At 44.5% G+C, this 25,109-nt stretch overlaps 1 protein-coding gene across 1 annotated transcript in view; it reads left to right on the forward strand.

Moving 5' to 3' along the window:
* The first annotated feature begins 2,837 nt into the window (after nucleotides 1–2,837).
* LOC109901282 (deoxycytidylate deaminase) overlaps nucleotides 2,838–25,109 on the forward strand; it is a 34,778-nt gene continuing 12,506 nt past the window's right edge. The window contains exons 1-4 of the mRNA XM_020497330.2: nucleotides 2,838–2,999; nucleotides 7,210–7,327; nucleotides 13,490–13,625; nucleotides 20,626–20,742. Coding sequence (XP_020352919.1) covers nucleotides 2,932–2,999; nucleotides 7,210–7,327; nucleotides 13,490–13,625; nucleotides 20,626–20,742 — 439 coding nt within the window. The 5' untranslated portion in view covers nucleotides 2,838–2,931. The remainder of the gene's footprint in view (nucleotides 3,000–7,209; nucleotides 7,328–13,489; nucleotides 13,626–20,625; nucleotides 20,743–25,109) is intronic.

The raw sequence follows: 25,109 nt of genomic DNA on the forward strand, positions 1-25,109 counted from the left end.
TACTGTCTTCCCTTCCACTGGCATACTGTTATGTTCAGATCCAGTTCATTTGACCTCTCCCGGAACTTACCAACGCCTACCCTCGCTTTCCATTTACTGTAACCAGCATCTGCACCCACTGAGCACCGACCGACACGGACATCCATGGACGTTGAAAAGTAGGTGAAATTTGGTCAGTCCACCCTGGCCTTAATTTCATTTCGACATAATTGTTTTGGTCCGGACCCGCCTTGATTTCAACGTCCACAGACGTAGATTGGTTTAGACCAAATCTGAACCAATCATGTACCTCTATGTTTCATACGTTTGGAAAGCACAATACAGTACAGTACAGGGAAGCACAGTGGAGTACAGTAGAGTGCAATACAGTAAAGTAAAGAAAAGTAGAGTGTAGTTCAGTGCAGTAGGCCTACAGTAAAGTAGAGTTCATTACAGTACAGTAGAGCACAATAGAGTACAGCATAACGTATTGTACTGTACTCTACTGTACTATACTCTACTTCAGTGGTTCCCAACCAGGGGTACTAGGACCCCTAAGGGGACTTGGCCTATCCACAGGGGGTACTTGAGAAGACTCATGAGACCATAGGTCTACTGGTAAAATGCACATGAGGGGGTCAATCAGGGGTACTCCAGGCAGAGCAAAATAGTTGGTGGTACAGTAACCAAAAAGGTTGGGAACCACTGCTCTACTCTACTGTCCTGTACTGAATTCTACTATACTGTTTTTATTTTTTTATTTCACCTTTATTTAACTAGGCAAGTCAGTTAAGAACAAATTATTTTTTACCATGACGGCACACAGATTTGGTTGGTCCGGACCAGATCAAATCTGAACCAATCATAGACGTCTATGTTTCACAAGTTTGGACATCACAGCACAGCATAGTAGCTTTAAACATCAACTATCTGAGCAGCTAACCGATTGCTACAGCTGTACATAGTCCATCTGTAAATAGCCCACCCAATCTACCTACCTCATCCCCATACTGTTTTTATTTGATTTACTTTTCTGCTCCTTTGCACACCAGTATCTCTACTTGCACATCATCATCTGCTCATTTATCACTCCAGTGTTAATCTGCTAAATTGTAACTATTCGCTCCTATGGCCTATTTATTGCCTACCGCCTCATGCCTTTTGCACACACTGTATATAGACTTTCTTTTTTCTACTGTGTCATTGATTTGTTTATTGTGTTATTGGCTTGTTTATTGTTTACTCCATGTGTAACTCTGTGTTATTGTCTGTGTCACACTGCTTTGCTTTATCTTGGCCATTTCGAAGTTGCAAATTAAGAAATTGTTCTCAACTAGCCTACCTGGTTAAATAAAATAAAACAAATGTGGTCTTGTTTTTGGGGCAGAACTCATTACAACAATAGCATGTTTGTAGAATAATACCCATATATGCAAAGGAAGATATTGCATATTTCTCCCTTTGTGTCCCTATTCAGGATACATCACCACTCTAAATTGCCAATCTGGTCTTCATACTGTACCATCATGGCCACCTAATCATCCCCAGTTTACAATTTGCTGATTCATCCCCCCTCCTCTCCCCTGTAACTATTCCCCAGGTCGTTGCTGTAAATGAGAACGTGTTCTCAGTCAACTTACCTGGTAAAATAAGGGTAAAATAAAATGCAGAGAATTCTATAATTAGGAATTTCTGTGTAGTACAGATCTGGGACCCATGATGTAATTCTGTTACCGTAATTCAGTTACCAAGTGAAATCCACTTCACTGACTTTACCAGGTATTTTACCAGGTATTTTACCAGGTAAGATGAATCAGTTCAATAACCAAAATATATTTTTTCAAACTCAAGGTGTCATGTCATAGCTGACACCCCATTCTTTCTGCAGACATCTTTGAATCTTAATTCAGGGCAGATATTTAACATAGTTTTTGGAAAACTTAGCCACATAGAACAAGAAGCTAGCTGTGTGACTGTGTGTGTCGTCACAGAGAGTCAGAGGTGTGTGGTTGTGTGTGTGTCGTCACAGAGAGTCAGAGGTGTGTGACTGTGTGTGTCGTCACAGAGAGTCAGAGGTGTGTGGCTGTGTGTGTCGTCACAGAGAGTCAGAGGTGTGTGGCTGTGTGTGTGTCGTCACAGAGAGTCAGAGGTGTGTGGTTGTGTGTGTGTCGTCACAGAGAGTCAGAGGTGTGTGGCTGTGTGTGTGTCGTCACAGAGAGTCAGAGGTGTGTGGCTGTGTGTGTCGTCACAGAGAGTCAGAGGTGTGTGACTGTGTGTGTCGTCACAGAGAGTCAGAGGTGTGTGGCTGTGTGTGTCGTCACAGAGAGTCAGAGGTGTGTGGCTGTGTGTGTGTCGTCACAGAGAGTCAGAGGTGTGTGGTTGTGTGTGTGTCGTCACAGAGAGTCAGAGGTGTGTGGCTGTGTGTGTGTCGTCACAGAGAGTCAGAGGTGTGTGGTTGTGTGTGTGTCGTCACAGAGAGTCAGAGGTGTGTGGCTGTGTGTGTTGTCACAGAGAGTCAGAGGTGTTACTGTAACTGTTCTTCCCTGATGCAGATGTAAAATTCGGTAACAGAATTATGGTACAATCTCCCCTTTTTTTATCTGTGGTTTTAGTAAAACACATGACTGCCACGTAGTGGCGGGGAGGAGGATATATTCTGTCACTCACTTTACTGTTTTTGGTCCTATGCAGCTTCATCTTCAGTTTACAGTGGCAGAGAGCACACACATTCCGCAGGTTTTACATATTGTTCACAGAAGTCCACCTTGGAAGGCTAACTGTATTTTGACGCGCTCTACAGATGTTCGTTCAACAAGACAACTACGTGGATTTACACATTCCCTAATATAGGCTGGTGGTTGGACCACGTGACATTTTCAAGCGCGGGAGATTTTCATGCCTTGTGTTTGTCCTGTGACGCTGTATGCCAGTATCAGCTAGGCGACACCTCACATGCAGCTTGCCAACACAGAAGCAAAGATGAGCCATGAAATGAAGAACGAGACATCTCAACTGAATGGGTAACTTTTTTTGTTTTGTTTTTACTTTTCAATTTGAAGTTAGCAGCGAATTGTCAGTTGTTTGGTTGCGTGCGTTTCACGGTAGGACTAGCTAGCTAGGCTAAGTAGTAGTATCTAGCTAGCCAACTCTTTCAGTTCTTTGATAACACACAACGCTACAACGTCAATATATAAACATAGCTCGCGTTTGTTGTTAGCAGCATTTTCAGAAAGGCATTAGACATGTAAGATGGATAGCTAGCTAAGTTACTGTACAGTGTATTGAAATAAGGTCACATTCAAGCTAGGCACTTAATGTATACCTGCCAAAAAACGACTAACTGCATTGGGAATGTGTGTGTGTGTGTGTGTGTGTGTGTGTGTGTGTGTGTGTGTGTGTGTGTGTGTGTGTGTGTGAGAGAGAGACACACAGGAAGGTTGGCAACTTCAACAGTCATCACATTCCGTGTGTGTCTCGACGCAAAGTCAGAAAAGGACTTCACACCTTAGAAACGACTGTAGCCATTCTCAAGATAAAATATCATCCTATCCTCTTCAGACATGATTATCACTTAGCCCCCCCCCCCCCCTGTCTGATTTGTATTTAGCGTCAGGTAATATTCTATCTACTCCCCTTAGTTCCCTATGCCATCTTGGTGAAAGACATGGGGCGGGATGTGTAAGATGTTGAATATGGATACTGCATAAGCTGTGACACACACACAGTTTCTCTTCAGCTGAAACGAGTGCAATATGAATCTGTGGCCCTCAAAAAGGGAGGACGTGTCTCCCCCCACCCTTGAGTGTGTGCCCATGGAATGGCAGCAGTGTTGGCACAGGGAATAAGCTAATGCGCAGGAGGGCAATGAGGACACAAACACACATCCCACACACACTACTCCTAGTCCCAACCACACTGTCACTCTGACTCTGTGTCAAATGTCAAACACAAGGAGCACTCTAGCTCCACCCGTAACATGCCCTCAATCGTCTCGCACACATCTGGAGGGATTCCCGACACCCAGCAGAGTGCCAGGAGCCCAGAAAGGTGAAGAGGACCTGGGCCAACCCCTGTGTCCCCTGGCCCTCTTCACCACCACTTTAAGCTGGCTGAGGGCCCACTTTGGCTGTTTTGATCCCCCAAAATGAGCCGGTGCCTCCCAGGGCCTAGCTCGATAACAGTCTCTTTCCACCGTGATTTCACGCTGTTATGAAGGCTTGAATTCCGGATGTGGTTGATTGAAATCTGGATGGCATTTTGAGACTGGTTGCATCATGTTTAGCCTTCATCATAAATATTTTTTAGTGTACGGCACAGAGCTGTTCTCTTTTTACTAGTTCAGCCTTCAAATGTTTTCGGCTCTCTGCTCTGCTTACACTTGTATCACCTTCATTGATGTGAAGAATGCTTTGGCTGAAGGCCTATACCTTTTCCATGTCAACCCTCAGCCTGAACTCTTTAGGCTGCCTTCAGAGTAACAGTTGCTTGCCATCGAGTTGACAGTTTGGTCATGTTCTTCTGACCAAGCTCTGAGTTTGCATTCTCATCATTGCTGTGAAGAATGCTGGTGCTGAAGGCTAGGCATATAGGCCTGTCTTTTCCATATCAACTCTGAACTGGTTGCAACCATAAATGTCCTATTAAATTCCTAATTCAATGGTAGCAACCATAGGGTGCATGTATTGAGTTAGGTCGCGTACCTCTGACATTTCCATCCCCGCGCAACATGCATGTTGGCAAACTTGGCATTCTGAAGGGCCTTCCTGCCTTCCCTAATACCACTCACTATGTTGAGCATCCCTTTCTGACCGGCTTTGTGCACTTTCACTAAACTAGGTAGCCTAATGCCTTCATTTTCTACATTCTGTTCCCAGATAGGGCCTACGAATATAGGGCAGAGTATAGCCAGGAAAAGTCCTATTTTGACGTGCTGCTTGGAAGCGTGATAGCCTAATCCTCCAGCTCATTAAGCCAATAAGGAATAGGCATTTGCGGGAATAATAAACCCCAGAAGGGAGAACGCCCAGGAAGAATTACCCCATGTCATGTTACCCCATGTCATGTTATCTCTTCTCCCAGCAGCTGTACGGTTGAAAATCCTGTTTTGGAAGGCCGACCACCATTCTGCAGAGTGTAGGACCTCTATGACAATCTGGTGCCTGGGAAAGCCTGTAGAGCCCAGGGGAGCGAACACACTCATCTGCGTCTCATTAAAGGACTAATGTCCTGGGTGACACTGAGACCACAGCAGCAGCTGCCATTGGAGCAGTATAGGAGAACCATATAATTACAATGAATTGAACTTGAGCGGCATGCAATTGGGGAATGGAATGTCTGACTGTTCTAGTCATTGTAATTCTATGTCAGCATTTGAACATATGACAGCAGGAAGATTCCAGGCTTCTGAATGACCGTGTGAACACCACCAGGTGTCAGGTCTCCGGTGGGGAGATATTAAGGTTTGCGGCCGGTTCAGTGATGCTTTAATGAATAATGAGAAGGAAGGCCCTTCTGCACAAATTGATAACAGAAGACGTTTAAGCTACCAAAGCTTCCCCGGAGACCAATGCTTAATTAGATGTATCAAGGAAGATTCAGACACTCCCTAAAAAGCTGGATCAAATTGAAGGTCTGTATTGGAAGGTGGAGGCCTACTCAACCGAATGTGTTTCAATTCATGTTTTATTCCTCTCATCTTGTGTTATTAAACAGTTTGAACAAATCAAATCTCTACATCAACTGTAAATGATTTTACAACAGCCTCTCTAACTAGATTCTTTAGGCCTAATTAAATGCAATATGCCACATTTGATCAAGCCACAATGAAAAACAAACGAGCAGTTTCTTTGTCTTTTGCGCAACGACGGCCCCTCTGCCCTATGATGTGCGCCACTTAATGCGTCCGAACGCCTGGAAATGTCACTTCACTTTAAAGTTTGTCCCCGTTTGGCAGTCTTGCTCCGCATGCTGTCAACCATTAGCCAATTTTGAAACGTAGGGACCAGAGATCTCACAGTCCGAGCTGTGGAGGAGTTCAAAGGGTCGGACTCCAAGCGCATCCCTCTTTCTCCCTCTCTCTTTGATCCCTTCATTTCTTTCTAGTCCAGTCGTGTCTGCGGGGGTATAGGCGAAAGACGTCACCGATCTTGTCTTTGTAGACAGGCAGACGTCGTGCATTGCCGGACAACAATGGGTCTCGGTTGCCAACCTAGGGCAATGGGGCCACTCTTTCATTTCTTTGTCATGTGACAGCCAGGTGGGTAGGGTTTAATTACCAGGTCAAAACGCACGGCCGAGAGATCACACTCCAAACTGTGGAGGAGTTCAAAGTATCCCTTCCTCCTCTGCCATCACTTTGTCTTTGGATCCACTTTAGAGAGTGCTTTGTAGACAGGCAGACGTGGCATCTAGGCCTAGCTCTATGGCACGATCCGCCCTAGGTTGGTGTGACAGCCAGATGGGTAGGATTTAATTGCTGGGTACTGCTGCTTCAGTTTCCAAGGTGCTCCAGCCTGACCCAGTGGGACGTTCTGCGACTGTACCCATAATAGCTCCCGGTTCCTGTGTCTGGATCCGTAATGGTGGGTGAGTGGCCTGGAGCACAGCAGTAAAGAGGATATAATGGTTTTCAAAACACAAAGAATGTACGCTGAGATAGTGAGGTCTCTAGACAGGGGTGTTGTAATTATAGGGAGTGGGTGTCTGATCTCCGTGGGGTTAAGACCCAGGTTTGAAGCCCTTTGAATCGTCGCACTGGTGGCCTTGTGAGGATGTGTGTGTGTGAAGTGTCCGACTGAACTTGTGTTTGCGTTCACGCCAGCACGTGTTTTCCTTTGTAAAGCAAGAGGACGGAGACCGAGACTACATCATGCTGACCTCAAGTGAAACACGCGACCAATGCCACTGACTGCTCCTTTTTGACAAACGAGCCTTTTAAAGGTTCTATTTTTGTTTTTACGCCATCCCTCACTACCTTGTCACTTTCCTTCTATTCTGTCTTATCCCTCTGACTCCCCCGTTCTCCTTCCCTTCTCAACCTCTAACGCTACCCTCCTTTTCTCTTTCCCCCTTCTCCTCTTCTCTTTCTCACTATTCTTTTGCCCATTTTTCTGACCTCTATTTTCTTTTGTCTTCATGTTTTGTCTCTCTCCTTCTATCCTCCCGTTCTGACCTTTCTCCATTTTCTTTTCTCTCTGTCCTTTCTCCCTCTCCTCTTTTCCCCTCCATCAGGACCCCGGCCTCTGATCCTGCTCAGACGAAAAAGCGTGAGGACTACCTGGAGTGGCCTGAATATTTCATGGCTGTAGCTTTCCTTTCAGCTCAGAGAAGCAAGGATCCCAGCTCACAGGTAAACGCATATATATATATATATATATATATATATATCTATATATATATATCACACACACACACACACACACAACTCAAAGAAGCATTCAAGATCCTAGGTAACATCACCACACCCTACCCCCCTCTTCATTGATCCTGGCCCTGCAACCACCTTTCTCTCCATTTCTCTCTCTACCACGGCTGTGTAAGGCGTCCACAGCCCCACCTGTTGTTAAATATTCATCCAGATGCCAGGCCCTTCGCCCTCAATAAGGCCTCCCTGCTTTTCTGATCAGGCCCTGGCACGGACGCCTCTCTTTGACACTGCCGGTCAAGGCGGCGGCGGGTATTTGATTGAGTTCCCAGAGTTCCCGGCTGTGGGTCGAGCACCTGGTTTGGGTGGTGGGGGTGTGTGTGTTTCAAGCAGTTGGAGGCCTTAGCCCTTGTCTGCCTTAGTCAGGGATTGGTTGTCTGGTGTAGGCCTGTAAGCGCCAAGTTGGATGTCTGTTTTGATTTGTTTCGACACCTATACACCCTGTCTGCACTGTGCTGTCTAGTTTGATGATCAACCTAGAGCTTGTTTTGAAATGGATTTCTGACCCACAGAAGTGGATGGATGGAGTGAGGGATATCAGTGAAATGGAGGGGGGGGGAAATGGCTACAGGTTTTCAATCCTAAAAATATTTGGTCAAAAAGAGATGTCTTGAGGGAAGTCTGGACTACGCAGGGTTTATTAGGGAATTTAAATCAATAAATTATTTGATACAGATGTATGGAAGTGTGTATGTGCACTTTAGTGTGTGAGTAAATATAAAAGTGAGTAAATATAAAAGTATGTAAGCTACATGAAGTAACGAAGATAACATTTTTAATGTAGCAACTTTGGTTCCTACCCTGTCGCAATAACTCCTCCCTGGCGTTTTCATTCGTTGTCATGTAAAACACTATGTCCATTAGAATATTCTAACTATTCACTAACTATTCAAGTGTTTAAATCGCAAGTCAAATTGCAACATTTGGTTAAAAAACGCAATTGCAACATTTGCCAATAGTGTGGAGTGTGGATATGATCTCAAATTAGTGCAGGAAAGGCAGACATTTATGAAAAATTCAGAGTTGAAGTTTAATTGAACAGTAAAAAACAATCAGAATGGAGAGACTCATTGAAATCACTTGTGTTTCCACCCTAGGGTCATGCACTACTCATAAATAAATACAAATATTTATATTATTCAAAACCATAAAATAACGTCAACATATGAACCACAGCTAATGAAATCACCGAAACCCTTAAAGAGTTGCAGTCTGTTTTGGAATGGGTGGCCAGTAATAAACTGGCCCTGAACATCTCTAAAACTAAGAGCATTGTATTTGGTACAAATCATTCCCTAAGTTCTAGACCTGAATCTGGTAATGAATGGTGTGGCTGTTGAGGAAGTTGACTAAATTACTTGGTGTTACCTTAGATAGTTTACAATCACGGTCGAAACGTATAGATTCAATGGTTGTAAAGATGGGGAGAGGTTTGTACGTGATAGAGATGTCCTGCAGGCTCTAGTTTTATCTAATCTTAATTATTGTCCAGTCGAGTGCTGCAAGGAAAGACCTAGTTAAGCTGCTGCTGGCCCAGAACAGAGCGGCACGTTCTGCTCTTCATTGTAATCAGAAGGCTTATATAAAAACAATGCATGCCAGTCTCTCTTGGCTACGAATTGAGTCACTTCTTTTTATTAAAAAAACATTGTCGAAAATCCCCAATTGTTTGCATAGTCAATTTACGCACAGCTCTGACACACACACACTTACCCCACCAGACATGCCACCAGGGGTCTTTTCACAGTCTCCAAATTCAAGAAGGCATACAGTATTATATAGAGCCATTATTGAGTGGAACTCCGGTCCATCTCATATTGCTCAAATTAAGAGCAAACCTGGTTTCAAAAAACAGAAAGGAACACCTCACGGCACATCTCTCCCCTATTTGACGTAGATAGTTGTATGTATTGATATGTAGGCCACGTGTGCCTATACATTTTTTTTTTACATGTTCTGTCCTTGAGCTGTTCTTGTCGACTAATGTTCTATATTATGCCATGTTTTGTGTGGACCCCAGGAAGAGTAGCTGCTGCTTTTGCAACAATGGGGATCCTAATAAAATACCAAATACTAAAATATACCGTCAAACATTAGAAAAATACCATTATATGCTGGCCATATCGTCCAGCCCCCGATGAGAGCTGGCTCTGCTCCTCTGTGATAAGCTCAACCCCAGGGGAAGGAAGGGGTGGGGGAGGCCAGTGGGGCACAGCAGGGGGTCTACGGATCCAGTAATCCTCCATCCCTCCCTCCTTCTGACTCCACACCTGCTGCTGGGAGTTAGTGCCTTTAGAAACTATTCACACCTGTTGACTTGTTCCACATTTTATTGTGTTACAGCCTGAATTCAAACTGGATTAAATAGATTTTTTTCACTCACCCATTCAATTTCTTTTCATCCCCAAAAACTCAGTAGTCCTTGCCAATGACAAGCATACCAATAACATGATGCCACCACCACCATGCTTGAAAATATGAAGTGGTACTCGGAGATGTTGAATTTTCCCTAAACATAACGCTTTGTATTCAGGACCCAAAGTATATCTCTTTGCCACAATGTTGTGGATCCATCTTCAGTTTTCTCCTATCACAGCCATTCAACTTGGTTTTAAAGTCCCCTTGGCTTTGTTCTGTGTGTGTGTGAGTGCACATGAGATGCGTGTCTAGAAAACCTCCCTGGTCTTTGTGGTTGAATCTGTGTTTGAAATTCTCTGCTCGATTGAGGGAACTTACAGATAATTGCATGTGTGGGGTACAGCGATGAAGCAGTCATTCAGAAATCACGTTAAACACAATTATTGCACACATTGAGTCCATGCAACTTATTGTGATTTGTTAAGTAACATTTTACTCCTGAACTTATTTAGCCTTGCCATAACAAAGGGATTGAATACTTATTGACTCAAGACATTTCAACTTTTCCTTTTTTAATGATTTGGAATTCTACTTTGACAATATGGATTATTGTGTGTGTGTGTGTGTGTGTGTGGGCCAGTGACCGATAATCTAAATATAATCCATTTTAAATTCTGGCTGTAACACAACTAAATGTTGAAAAAGTCAGGAGGTGTGAATACTTTCTTTCTGCACTAGTTACCAACCAGCCCAGAAAGAACGAGGGGGGGTGATGGAGATCAAGAGACAGCGGGAATGAGAGCGAGAAAGAAAGGGAGGAAATTTCAACAAGTCTTCTCTAATGACCTCTCCTTTCTAAACTAGTTCAGGATGTTGTCTTGTCTCCACCTCGGGGGAGAGAGAGAGGTGGAGGCGATGGGGATTAGAAGAATGACAAAAGTTTTTAAACCAGCCAAGCCTTCCCTGATCAAAACAGTGTGAGGATGAAACAGAGGGTTTGGAGCTTTAGTCGTCTATCCTTTATTTTCTCTTTTTTTCCCTCTCGGAAGAAAGGGATATCTGGCGCCGTTTCATGTTTCAGCGACGGGTCCTCGCGAGGCCTCTGTTTACAGACCGCCACAGGGGGGCCGAAGGACGAAGCTTCCGCCTTCCGCTTTTGCCACAATTCCCCCATTGATATCTGACCACCTTAGTTGACGCAGTCCACCAACAAGAAAGGATGGTAGCTTGTCCCTCAGTGGGCTCTCTCTCAAGAAGCCACTGTTTCTTAGTCTCCCCTCCCCCCTTTAGTTCCCTCTGTTAATGTGGTCGTGTGTACGCTACAGCCTCTGTTTTAAGGCTCAGCTCAGCTCTCTAGTCTCTACCCTCTTCCCTCTTCAGATGTATCCTTCAAATAAGCCCCCTACATTAATTCAGCAATGCTCTCTAGACAGGCGCATGTGTGCACACAGCACAAATCCAAGGGGACGCGAGTCGAGACTGAACTTAATTTGATCTGTGATCTGAACAGCTACACTACGTATCATCTTCAAGCTTCGTCTGACTTTGTCTTAGTCAGTCCTATGACACCGAGAAGGACCCTCTATCATTTCGCTCTCTCGCTCGTCTTTTTGTCTCTCCCTCTCGGCCTCTCTGGCTGACTTCGTCTTTCACACATTTCTCTGACACACTTTTATCATTCTAAAATATGAGTGATGGAGCTGGGTGTGGGGGGGGGGGGGGGGGTGTTTTATGTATTGATGGATGGGGTGGGGGGGGGGGGTGCGTGGGTCTTTTTAAAGTGATAAGGGGCCTGGCGGAGCGTTTCTAGCCCTGATCAAAGCACAGCGTCCTGGGGAGAGCCATGGCGGGGGGTGGGCTCTCTAGGTCGTTTGATGTGTTGTAGCTATGCCAGTTCACCTGGAGAAAACTAACAGTACAGTGAAGGGCATACGGTACGGTTGCACCCTCATTGGTTAGATGACCGATCATTATTAGCCAAGAAGTGGTTAGAAAACTTCGATGTTTTTGTGAGTTAGATTAGAATCCCTCCTGATTGGTTGTTCCACTGTGTTCGTTATGGTGGAGTAGAGGTTTTGTGCTTTCATGTGATTCCTGATAAGTTGATGCCCCCCCTCCCCCACTCTCCTCTCTCGCTCCATCTCTAATTGGCCTAGCTCTCAGCTGGAGAGCCCTCTCTTCTCTTTCCCAACTCTCTAAACTACTGAACATTGACCTCCACCCTTCATGCCAAGTTGCTCTGCCTCTACTTACATACACAGTGAGCTCCAAAATTACTGGCAATGCAAAAACAATATAATTATAGAAACTCAAAATACCAACATGTGAGAAATACTGTACTTTATTAATGTTTCAATGGAACCCACCAAAATCATTTATTGATTTAGTTGTCCTCCAAATCAAGGTTTCACAATTAATGGCACCCTTAAAGATGATTGTAAATTGCATCTTCTAAAATTAAACCAGAAATTGAATTTAATTCATTTAAGTCTCAAGGAACTATATTGAGCCATTACATCACTTGTTTCACTAGGGTATAATGAGGTAACACGCATGCAATATCCCTTTGTCATCCAACACCATGAAGAAAACAAAAGAACTGGCAGTTCAAGAGAGACAGATGGTCGTAGACCTTCATAAATCTGGTAATGGCTACAAGAAGATCCACAAACTACTGAGCACTGTCAGGGCAGTTATAAAAATGTAAAAAAATCAGAAGATATGGAACACTTGACAACCTTACGGTAGAGGATGCAAATGCATTTTGCCCCCCCAGGATAGGGAGGAGGATGGCGAGAGAAGCAACAGAACCCCCAGAATCACTGTGAAAGAATTGCAGGCCTTGGTGGTGTCTTGGGGGTCACCCAGGTTTCAAAAAGCACCATCAGACGCCACCTCCACATCCACAGGCTCTTTGGAAGGGTTGCCAGAAGAAAGCCCTTTCTGACCCCAAGACACAGATGCAAGCGCTTGGAGTTTGCCAAACGTCATTTAAGTTATGACCGGAAGAAGGTGCTCTGGTCAGATGAGACCAAAATAAAATGTTTTGATCAGATACAGCATCTGCATGTTTTGCGTCAACAGAGACGCATACAAGGAGAGGCACCTCATACCCATGGTGAAATATGGTGGTGGGTCAGTGATGTTTTGGGGCTGTTTTAATTCCAGAGGTCCAGGGGCACTGGTTAAGATTTGATGGCATAATGAATTCCACCAAGTATCAGACAATTCTGGCTGACAATCTGGTTGCCTCTGCCAGAAGGCTGGGACTTGGCCGTAGGTGGACTTTCCAACAAGGCAATGACTCAAAACGTACCTCAAGATCCACACAGAAATGGTTCTGTGACAGCAAAATCAATGTTCCACCATGGCCATTTTGTATTAAATAATTGTATGATTTTGGTTGGTTCCATTGAAACATTAATAAAGTACAGTATTTCTCACGTTGGAATTTGAGTATATCTAATTAATTTTAATGTATTGTTTGTGCATTGCCAGCCAGGGGTGCCAGTAATTTTGGAGCCCACTGTATACTTGCATAAATGTTAAACTCTTAGGCCTACATGCTAGGGTATAAAAATATCTTCTTACCCAAATACATAATGATTTGCCATTTGTTTGAGGGTGACCAATGATACGCCCAGTCACATCTTCTAGTCTAGATGCAACACAGTTGAGAAATAATATGCGCACACTGTCTGAACTTTAAATGATCTCTCTCTCTGCTAGGTTGGAGCATGTATTGTTAACCAGGAGAATAAGATAGTGGGCATCGGCTACAACGGCATGCCCAACGGCTGTGATGATGACCTGCTGCCCTGGTCCCGCTCTGCTGACGACAGACTGGATACCAAATATCCTTATGGTAGGATCTCCCTAGGAACATCACTGTAGTACCACAGTCCACTACCAAATATCCTTATGGTAGGATCTACCTAGGAACATCACTGTAGTACCACAGTCCATTACCAAATATCCTTATGGTAGGATCTACCTAGGAACATCACTGTAGTACCACAGTCCACTACCAAGTATCCTTATGGTAGGATCTACCTAGGAACATCACTGTAGTACCACAGTCCACTACCAAGTAACCTTATGATAGGAACAACTTCCTAATATTGGGTTGCACCCCCACCCAATTAGTTGAGGCATATTGACTCTAATGCTTCCCACAAACCGGTGCGTCTGGCACCTACTACCGTACCCTGTTCAAAGGCACTTCAATCTTTTGTCTTCCCCATTTAACCCTATGAATGGCACACACACACAATCCATGTCTCAAGTCTTAACAATCCTTTTATAATGTGTCCCCCTTTCTTCCTCTACACAGATTTTTGAAGTGGACTTAGCAAGTGACATCAATAAGGGATCATAGCTTTCACCTGGTCAGTCTGTCATGGAAAGAGCAGGTGTTCTTAATGTTTTGTATACTCAGTGTATGCTGGTTCCATAACTTGATATAAGTCGGAACTAGGTTAAAACAGCATGAGCTTTCTTTGAAATACTTGGAGCATTTGAGCCTTTCTGGAGTGCCATATGAGCGATGTTAGCATTTTTGGGTCTATTCCATTGGTTCCAATGATCCAAACAAGGTCAATCAATCTTAACTAAAGCATTTGAAGGGTTGAACCCAGGCCTGGGCAATATGCCGGCCATTTCAGCAGCTCGTGAACTGTGAACCCCAACTGACATGCTGCTAGGCCATAATCGCACTAGCCACTTGAACAGTACTAGCCAGTCCAACATGTGAAGTGTGTGCGGTGATTGACTCCTGCTTTCTCACCCCCCGATGCCCGGTCTCTCTCGCACTCACAGACTCTAGGCTCCATCTGTCTGGGCCTGCTTTTTTTCTCTCAAGACCACATGGTGCTCTTTTTCACACTCATCCTCATTTCTCTCTCTCTCGCCTCACCTCATAGCTGCTTCTCATTACAGTGCATAACCTCTTTCAAACCAGACAAGCCCTTAACAATAAGCAGTAGTCAATCCCCTGTTGTTGCTAAGGCAGTTGTTGTTTAACGTCGAAACAAGCATCACCCGCGCAGACAACACAGCTGAGGCCAACAAAGAAGAGAGAGACTACCTGGCAGCACAGATGGGGTTTTAATGTAACACCGAAGATGGAGGCCAGGTGCTCTTAACCCCAACGAACGGGAAAGGAAAGAAGAGATGTTTTTGTGCAGTTGTCATGGAAACCAGGTAGTTTGAGGGTGAAATGAGAGCAGGTGGCACACTGGAAAATAAATGCATTTCTGGGAAAACGATAGAATAGCTGGATGGAAGGTGGAATGCTCTCCTGTCTCCAACTGCTTGCTTGTACTATCGGTTTCTACTTCTGAGAGAGAGCGTGTCCTTGTGAGAGAAAGAGCTTTTACAGTGAAATGATTCAGTAGCTATACCTCTGTTCTACAAGGACATCTTGATTCTTGTCTCAGTCCTTGGAAGTCTGAACTAGAAGTGACACAGTTTCACCTGAAGAGGGCGCTGGACACCAACTTCCAGTTAGTCTCCTTGTCCACTCAAAACTCAGAGTGAATGTACACACACAACCTAGAGGGAACTTGCTAGTAGTGTTTTCTCTCCCAACTTCTGATATTGATGATATTAGACCCGACTCTGCCAACCATGACTGCCGTATTTTCAAAGTTTGACTTGTAAGCCTTGAGAGCTCATGATAGGTAATCGGACCAATGGGGGCAGTTAGTTTGAAGTGAAACGAGTACATCCCTAGTACATAAGTACTTACTAATCATATGCAATTATAACCTATTAGAGATACCTAGGGTGACTAGACGTCCCCAGTTTTCCACAGCCAGTCCCCAGTTTTCCACAGCCAGTCCCCGGTTTTGGTGGCCTGTCCACGATAAATGTCCTTGTTGGACCTTTTTATAACGTTTTGATTGGTGATGCACTGTAACCATCTCATGAATAACCATGGCTAGAAAGTATCTCCAACAGCATAGGCTAACAGACTTGGGTGGTTTTTGAATTACTAGATGGGCTAAGATTAAGAGAACTGGAGGGATAATCCTGTGTCTTATAATTAATAAAAGTATTGGAAATAACTACAGTGAAAATTGATAGTTAAATATAGTTCCAGGGCATGCCACTTTTTTTTTTTTCACAATTATTTTTGCGCAGCTATACCCAACACCCTCCCGTAAAAATAAATAATTACATTCCCAGATTTTAATGTCCTAAATCCGGTCTCTTTACCTAGGGCTTTTCAGAGTCCTACTTTTGAATTGTTTATATACAGTGTAGGCCACTCTGGGGGGGAAAAGCTAGACGATTCTGAATGGGTTTAGGTATGAAGTTTAGAAGAGAGAAGGGGGGTGGGGGAAGAGTGATCGAGAGGGCTGAGGGCACAGCTGGCAGACTGTGGGCAGCAGATGCCAGCGTGGGAGACTATCAGCGGTTGCCATGGTGAGGGTGTGAAGAGGCAAAGCACTAAGAGCATTTTGTCAAAAAAAAATTGGGGGGGGGTTGATCTTTTAAACTCTTCCTGACCCCCCCCCCCCCCCCCTTTACAAATAGTGTCTCTCAGAAATGACTTTCTACCTTTTTTATATCACAATATGTTGCATTGTCCCACTTTGTTTACCTAGAGGGAATGTATGATCATACTGTAATATACAGAGAAGGACCGTATATTTAACACGATTAGTACTGCGTCCACCCTTTCTACCTTTTCTAACAGCTCATTCAGAAAACCCTTTTCTTCCTCAGTAACTATTGTCTCTCTGTTCTGTAGATGAATCGTTCTTTAAGTACTGTTAATAAAGAGACTGTGAGAGGAGAGGAAGTTAAACCGCTCCCTTGGCAGTGACATACACACTCCCTCCCTCCCTCAGCAAAACTATCCAGGAATAATAGAAACTCGGTCCTCAGCCCGTAGCTCTGTCCTGCTCCCGACCCGGTTCATTCCTAATGCCTTATTCGGACCCATTCATTCCCTACTAACACACAGGAATAGCCATGTAATTGCTTGAGCCGATGTAGCAAAGTTAACGGCCCTCTATTTGTCTGCTGTGTCGGTTGGCTCTACAGCCTCTTTCCCACCGGGCACACTCTTCTTTTGCTTTTGATCTCCCTCTTTCTTTCTCTCTCCCTCCATCTCTTTTCTCTGCCTTCCCTCCCTATGCCCTCTCCATCTCCCCCCTCCCTATCTCTAGTCTCCTCAGGGTTGTGATATCTCTGGCTAGGGGCCAGGCACTCTCTCTGGTGTTCCCTGGCAGCCGAGACAGAATCTGTTCCAAATGACTCCCTAGTCCCTATTTAGTGCATTACTTTTGACCAGGACCTATAGGGAATAGCGTGCAGTTTGAGACGTAGACAGAATCTAGAGGAGCTTTAGAAGTCACATGACTCGACAAGCCTGTGGGAATCAGGAAAGACATGCGTCTCAATCAGAGTGACTGGCTGTATAGGCCATAGGCTGTAGTGCTGCAATATTCTATTTGTGCTGCAGTGGTTATATTAGCACATTTGTTTTTTGTGTGAGTGTGTTGACTCTGGGAGATAGTCTGAATACCCATAGCTGTGTCCTAAATATTTGTCTGTTTTGAGTATGCAGGGAAAAAAATGAAGTTTAATAGTATGGGACATTTTGAAAATCGAGTATACTTTAAATGTCCAGATACTCGTGTTGGCTTTGACAACCGCTGATCAATTAGATAAGGGGATGCGCTACCCAAAACCGAATAGCGTGACACTGCGCAAAGGCACATTCTCAGTAAACGAAAATAGAATGTTTTATAGTGTGTGAATTTTTTAAACCATTTTGATGGTTTAAATGCCAGGATGTTATACTCATCTCAGCTCTTTATCTAGTAGAATTAGATGCACACTTTTCCACAATGCATTGGAAGAGGTGAAAAGCGAGTGATGGGCCCCGTTCTCTTTGAGTAGCCAAACAACAGAACTAAGCTACTTAATTGGGAAGATGCCGAATAGCGAAGCTTCTGTGGCGGTTTTCAAATGTAAGCTATACTAGGCTATTTGATTTAATTGAATATGTTACAGCACTTTGGTTTCACTAATAAATATGTTCAAGTGGAAAATATTTACCTACGGTATAGGTTGAATGTGATGGTCTGCTTATAACCAGCCTGAGTAGGCCTATAACTCCATACCTATTCCATTCAGAGTTTAGAGAAATTAATCAAATTAGAAGTGAGCTATTATCATCCTGGTTAGTGTGATGCATGTTTGTTGATTTTTTTTAAAAATCCACCCGCACTCTGCCCCACCCCACTTACTCAGCCAGTCAGGAGCTGCTACTGCGTTGCGGTCGTGGCATACTGCATACTTTTTACTAAACTGTGTGCGCTAAATAGTATGCGACGATGAGTACATGCATTGTATGCAGTTTAAGTAAGTAGTACGCTAGTATAGGTATTCGGAAATGGTGCGTTTTTTTTTTAAGGTGCATGCAAATACAAGACTCCATGTCAGTTAACAGGTGGCCAATCTTGACCTCTGACCTCTCAATAGCTTATTTAATTGGCTACAGTGGTCAGAGAGCACCCAACTGACCATCTACCAGAACACACACACACACTGCATGTGTACAGTTTTTATTTTACCTAATAGCCCAAGGCCTACTACTACTACTACTACTACAGATAATACAATTGTAGCCTTATAGAAACTTCTGCAGGGCTTTATAGGTTGGCAATGTACAGTCCTAACCCTTCAGTGCACTCCAGTCTATCCTTTCAATTCCAGACCCCTCCCTCTGTCTTCCTACAGAAACCCTATACACTATTCTATTGGGTCACAGGCAGCCTAACATCCACATGCAATTAGCTACAGGTGTTCCAGAATATTCCATTCCAACATTCCCAGACAGACTGTACGTAAGACGCGTCACTGTTTCATCACAGCCGTTTCTAATCGCCACGGGAACCAGATAATTAATCTCCTGAGTTCAGGAGAGAGGGTTCCACGAAGAATATGGAAAGTCAAACTAACTGCCCAGTTAATTTTTGAAGGAGTTATTTTCGAATTCTTTGTCTCATCGGTAATTGAAAGCAGTTTGAGTTAAGACCTGAAGCTTTGTGTGTGGAGATACCTGACGCTTTAAGGATGTCTCCAGTTAATATGCAGAGGTAGGGGGGGGTTGCTTAGTTTGGAGGACAGAGAGGGAGAGCGAACCGCCGAAAGTAAATGAGTTGGCGAACCTCCAGACAGCCCTTTTTTACATTCAAAGGATGTAGACCTATTTCTTCCTCCAGTCCACTTCGGAATAATTTTAGAAGGGTTTAGAGAAACACCCTAGTCTTTGCTGTCTAGTTTCTCCCTGCCTCTCTCAAGCTCTTTTATAAAGATATGTTTGTGTTTTTGCAGATGGAATATATTGGGCAAGATATTGTGCTTAGTTGTGCCCAAGTCGTCTTGTGCTGTTAGCAAAGCTTGGTGAAGAATCACTTATTTCCCCTAATCTATTTCTCACCCACTCTTTCTGGCCAATGGGTGTCTCTCTCCCCTCTTCCTCGCTCTTTCTCTTTCATGCACTCGCTCTCTGCTCTGTATCCTCTTCTCGTTAGAAGGAAGAATCTCATTATTTTATCTTCAAACACAGGATATATTCTTCACCCCATCCAGGGGTATCCTTAAAGCCCTCTTAGGGTTGCCACTATCCAGGTCCTTGCGGAAAATTGCTGCCCAGGTCATAGCATAGCACAATGTAATGTTTTTTAAAATATTTTTTTATATAGCCATTTCTTTGTGAAACTGGGTAAAGGGGGGGGGGGGGAGAGAGAACCTTGTAGAAGATGTCTAATCATCTTCAAAGGGAGATAATTGGCTGTAATAAAGGCTGTAATCTGCAATTACAAGGAACAGCAGTCTTGTTAGCCAAGACCACACACACTAACACACTTTCTTAACATCCCTCTTGTCCAGAAGGTCTCATGGTTACTGGGTATAATTGCCCTCTACCTGGGAAGGCCATTCTGGTAAACCTCAGCTGATTTAATTTTTTTTACGAGCACAAATGGGTCATTTAATTACCTGTTTTCAAGTAACTGACTCTGCAGCTAATTGGGACCAGAGAAGGCTTTTGTGAGGTTCACATTATTAGTCAGTTTCAGGAGCAGTTTTAAAGGGGGGTTGGCTGTTGGGTCACAGTGCGGATCAGTGTTCATTAACGCTATTCACCAGTGGTGGTAATGGTAACTACCACTGCTCTAATAGTAACTGAGACCAGTGACTGTAACATTAAACAGTGCTCAGGATAATATCTTATGTTCCCCAACAAATACATGTTGCCATGACAACCGATTTGCACAAATTCTCCAAGTGAACCATCCCATGGCTCTTTCTCTCGAATGGGCTTGATCGTATGAGTTCTGCCTGCTTGCTGTGAGAGCAGTGGACCAACGTGCATGTCGTGCCGTGCTCTGTTGTGCCAAAGCAAATCGGTGAGGCTGGCTGGCTGGCATGGGGCTAGTGAGGGGATATGGTAATCACACTACAGTTTGAGGGGTGGTGGTGGTGCTCCATAATCGGCCACCGTCGCTGATGGGGCAATTAATTTCCCATAATTAACGTTAGGAATGAGTCATTTTATGTCTGCCATGGTGGAGGAGAGAGAGGAGGCATCTGTCCACTTTGGAAAGTAATGTGCTGAGTTGAAAAGTGTAATTTCTGAACTAGGATCAGTTTAGCCTTTTTAGATCAATGAATGAATGAGATTATATGGACAGGGGGGGAACTGATCCTAGACCAGTTGATTAGTTGTATGTGGCTGTTGGAACTAGGAAACCTCTATCTGCATATTAATACGTCTCAGTTTTTGATTCACTGCCACCCCTGGTGGGTTTACACTCTCCCTCTTTTCCTCCCCCTCTCTCCAGTGTGCCATGCGGAGCTGAATGCGATCATGAATAAGAACTCAGCGGACGTGAAGGGCTGTTCCATGTACGTGGCTCTGTTCCCCTGCAACGAGTGTGCCAAGCTCATCATCCAAGCAGGTGAGACCCCACACGCAGATGAACACACACACATGCGCAGATGACCACATGCGCAGATGAACACACTCCTCCTATCTTTCTATACCTCTTCTCTCGGACACACACACTCCTCCCTCTCGTCCTTGACTCAGCTATTCACAGCGAGACACCTCTCCTCCTTCCACCAAACATCCTTTATCTTTTCTCTCTATACATCCCGGTTGACAACCACAATGCATAGCTGTTTAGCTTCCCTGACATTGTATTTAGCCGAAGTACCATACCAGTATTCACTCTGTACAGTATCAGTTATGCAGGTGTTCGACTAACACTGACGGGATAGCTTTGATGGATGGGCAGACACACAACAGACAGATATCTGCTAGTCTTCCCTTTTTGATTTAGCTTCCTCCTGTACCGGTGTTTGTTTACCAAATGGCAGTCCTATTTTTTATTTTTTTGAATACTAATTCAACTGTGGTGATTGTCCCCAGAGCAATCTCAACAGATTGTCAGCAGAGTGTGTTGGGTGCGTTTGATCATCGACGCCCCTCGTGCATGTGCCGTGGTACAGTCTGTGTGTCAAGGTGATTCCGACAGTATGCTCGGCGAGGGAGCGACGTCACACGGGGGATTGGGGACGACCCCTAACGGAGCACAAGGTTTCAAGGGGGGGTACAACCCGTACCCCTACCCCTCGTTTGCTCCCTCCCACCTACGATAGAAAGCGAGATGATTATACTCCACAGCCTCCGCCTTTTTCAAACAATACAAACAGCAAGCGGAGCATCTTTTTCCTCTTTCTCCTTCGCACCCTCTCTACCGCTTTCTGCCCTTGCTCGAAAAACTTTCCCTCCCCCGTTATCTTCCCACAAACCCCTGCTGTTGCTCCTTAGGCGAGAGGCCCTCCTGGAGCTGCATACGGAAGGAAGTGAGACACACAGGCACACACACACACACACACACACACACACACACACACAACTCCTACACACACAGAGCTATATATACTGACATGTATGCAGGCATGCATACACATACTCATAGCTCCGACACTCTCCTACTCACACTATTTCACTCTGATTACCTTGCCAGGCCTTCTCCTCTCCCCGGCACAGTGGGGTGTAAGCTCCTTCTCCAGGCTCCTACTTCATTAAGGAGGGAGTTTATACACCACTTCCCGTTCACCTGCACCTTCAAGAGGAAGAAACTTAACGGCAAGAAGTGCCGTGCTTCACAAAGGTGGCGTGTGATGACTGTTCACTCCGCCCCGCCACTAGAAAAAGCTTTTTCCCTCTCTGGATCTCTTACTAATTCTCTTTCTTTCCCTTTTTCTCCCCAACTCTCTCTCTCATATCTATGCGTCTCACTGTTATAACAGCATGAGGAGAATCAGAGGATTTAGCAATAGATGTGTTTAGATGTGTTTGCTATTTACCGTGAAACGTGTCAGTGAATCCGATAGGCCTACGGAAGGCAGTTGGGCTCAATTCCACAGCGCTCCTTAGCGCTGCACCTGTTCGTTTGGTTTTAGTCTCTCACTCTAGAAATGGGCTTATTTCCATTCAGCCTTGATTAGAACTTCTCCATGTGTGGTGTCAAAGAGTGCATTTCAACCTCTGAAATCTAGGGAATATGTTAAACTACAGTGTGGGCTGCTCTCTGTGTGTTTGTGCGCCATTCTGCCTGGCTGTTGGGTCGTTTGTGTGTTTTAATAAATGCGCCTCACGTACCGACGAACAGCTCAGCTCTCTAAGAACGGTAAGGGATCCTCCGAGTCCTTTTTTAAGTAACGTTTGCAAGGCCTTGAACGTTAGCCTCTCGGCCCCTCAACGTGTGTTGGTGCGCGCCTTGAACGAAACCCTCTTGGCCTCTCAATACATAGGCTCTTCAGATGAGAGATGGAGGGAAAAAGAGGTGTACTCTTTTGGCTTTAGGGGGCACTGTGGTCTTATCATTCTCACCGCTCCCCCTCCTTTTCTCTCAGTCTCCAGCAGGACACCCATTCAATCAACATTTGAACAAATCTCTGTTGGCTTATTTTTGGACTGGAGTTCAAATGGTTACTGAGAAGCAGCACAATTCGTGTGGAGCCACCCAGAACTCTCTCTCCAATCTCTTTCTACCTTTTTATCTTTGGCTTTTTTCTATCTTGTTTTTCTCCCATTTTCACTGGCTCTTTTATTCACCCAATTATTTACTTTTACTCACCCCTCTCTCCTCCACCCCTCCGTTACCAGACAGTTAATGGTACGTAACTATTTTCAGTATAAATCCTCCAAAATCAGCCTCGTCTATTATATTCTCAGCCAGTCTCAGTTCTAATGTGAGGAAGCTGCTGCTGTAGCCTGGCCTGACTCCCGCGCCGGTAGTGCTGTAGCCTGGCCTGACTCCCGCGCCGGTAGTGCTGTGTCTTTAGTCCTGAAGGCTGTCTTGGTGAAGTGCGCAAAACTATCTCTTCTCAATCCTCAGTTCAGTTATGCGTTGGTGCATTTAGCCTTAACGCCTCAGTATGGGACTTTGAATTGAGGAATCATTATCCATTTTAAGGTCGTTGTACAGAAAATGAAGAATATTTATGTTGACAAGCGGACGCACTGTCCTAACAATGTAATTACAACCTAGCAGGTTATCCGTCTGAGTCTACGTAGCTAATTCACTGGTTGCCCCTCTTCACCCCTCTCCTCCCAGTGGCCCCGCTCCCATTGTATTCCCATTAGCTAATCTGGAGGACTTTTGTTGCTTTCCTAATCCCATTGGAATGCTCCTCCATAGTGTCTCCCTCTCCTGTTTATCACTGGCCCATTACAAGACCTGCTATTGTAAGTCACTTCAAATAAAAAATCTAACATTTTATTTGCCAAATACAACTCTTGTAGATTTAACTGTGAAATGCTTGTTTACAACCCCTCACAACAATGCAGAGTTGAAACATTAAATGGTAACACACGAGGAATAAAATACAAGAATGGAGCTATATACAGGGAGGCCCAGTACCAGATTAATGTGCAGAGGTAGGAGGTATTTGAGGTAGATGCACTATATATACAGTGCTGTTATTGTGGAGTGGAAATGTCTAGCAGCAACAACAGCTCACGAAGTGGTAGGCCACACAAGCTCACAGAACGGGACCGCTGAGTGCTGAAGCTCGTAGTGTGTAAATATCGTCTATCCTTGGTTGCAACACTCACTACAGAGTTTCAAACTGCCTCTGGAAGCAACGTCAGCACAAAACTTTTTGAGAGTTTAATGAAATGGGTTTCCATGGCCCAAATGCATAGTGCCCACTGTAAAGTTTGGTGGATGAGGAATAATGTTCTGGGGCTGTTTCATGGTTCGGGCTAGGCCCCTTAGTTCAAGTGAAGGGAAATCTTAAAGCTGCACCATACATTCTAGACGATTCTGTGCTTCCAACTTTGTGGCAACAGTTTGAGGAAGGCCCTTTCCTGTTTCAGCATGACAATGTCCCCGTGCAGAACGCAAGGTCCGTACAGAAATGGTTTGTCAAAGATCGGTGTGGAGGAACTTGATTTTCCTGCACAGAGCCCTGACCTTATATGGTCGTTAAGCAAACTCGCTCTGAAGGATGTGTTTTAGACGGACTAGTTTAATTTCATCCCATAAATAATGAGAGGTTGCGTTCTTCCTCACCTCAGATTTCCCTTGCCTTCTCACTCCTCTTTCTCATTTGGTCTCTCGACTGCCACGTATTAGTCTCCCCTCTCCTTTTTTCCTTTTGCTTTCCTCGCCTGATATTGGGCTCTTTCCTCTCCGTCGTAGCTGGTCAAACGGATGCTTAAAACATGGATTCATGGGAGCCTCCTCAGTCTACTGGGCTTGGACTGACTCCCCAGTGCCTGCCTGCCTGCCATCCATCTCTGCCATCTTGTCACTTTGGGATGTGTCTGTCACAGGCACATGCTCTCACAGGCATGCACACACACACACACACACACACACACCAACTTCCACTACCACTCTTGTGATAGTAGGATGATTTGAAATGTTCTAAAGTTTTAGTCTGGTCCCAAATGGCTAGCTACCCTACCCCCTCCTTCCTCTCTTCTGAATTACTTAACTTGTTATGGCTGCAATCCCAATACTGGGATCGATATGACAACTACCAGTGAAATTAGAGGGCGCCAAATTCAAACCACAAATCTCATAATTACAATTCCTAAAACATACATGTGTCATATCATTTTAAAGGTAATCTTGTTGTTAATCCCAATGTGTCCGTTTTCAAATAGGCTTTTCAGCGAAAGCACTACAAACGATTATGTTAGGTCTCCACCAAACCACAATAAGCACAGCCATTTTCCAGCGAAATATAGCATTCACAAAAAGCTGAAATAAAGAATGAATCACTAACCTTGAATTTTCTTCAT

The sequence above is a fragment of the Oncorhynchus kisutch genome, linkage group LG12 (genome assembly GCF_002021735.2).
Source record: "Oncorhynchus kisutch isolate 150728-3 linkage group LG12, Okis_V2, whole genome shotgun sequence".
NCBI lineage: Eukaryota > Metazoa > Chordata > Actinopteri > Salmoniformes > Salmonidae > Oncorhynchus > Oncorhynchus kisutch.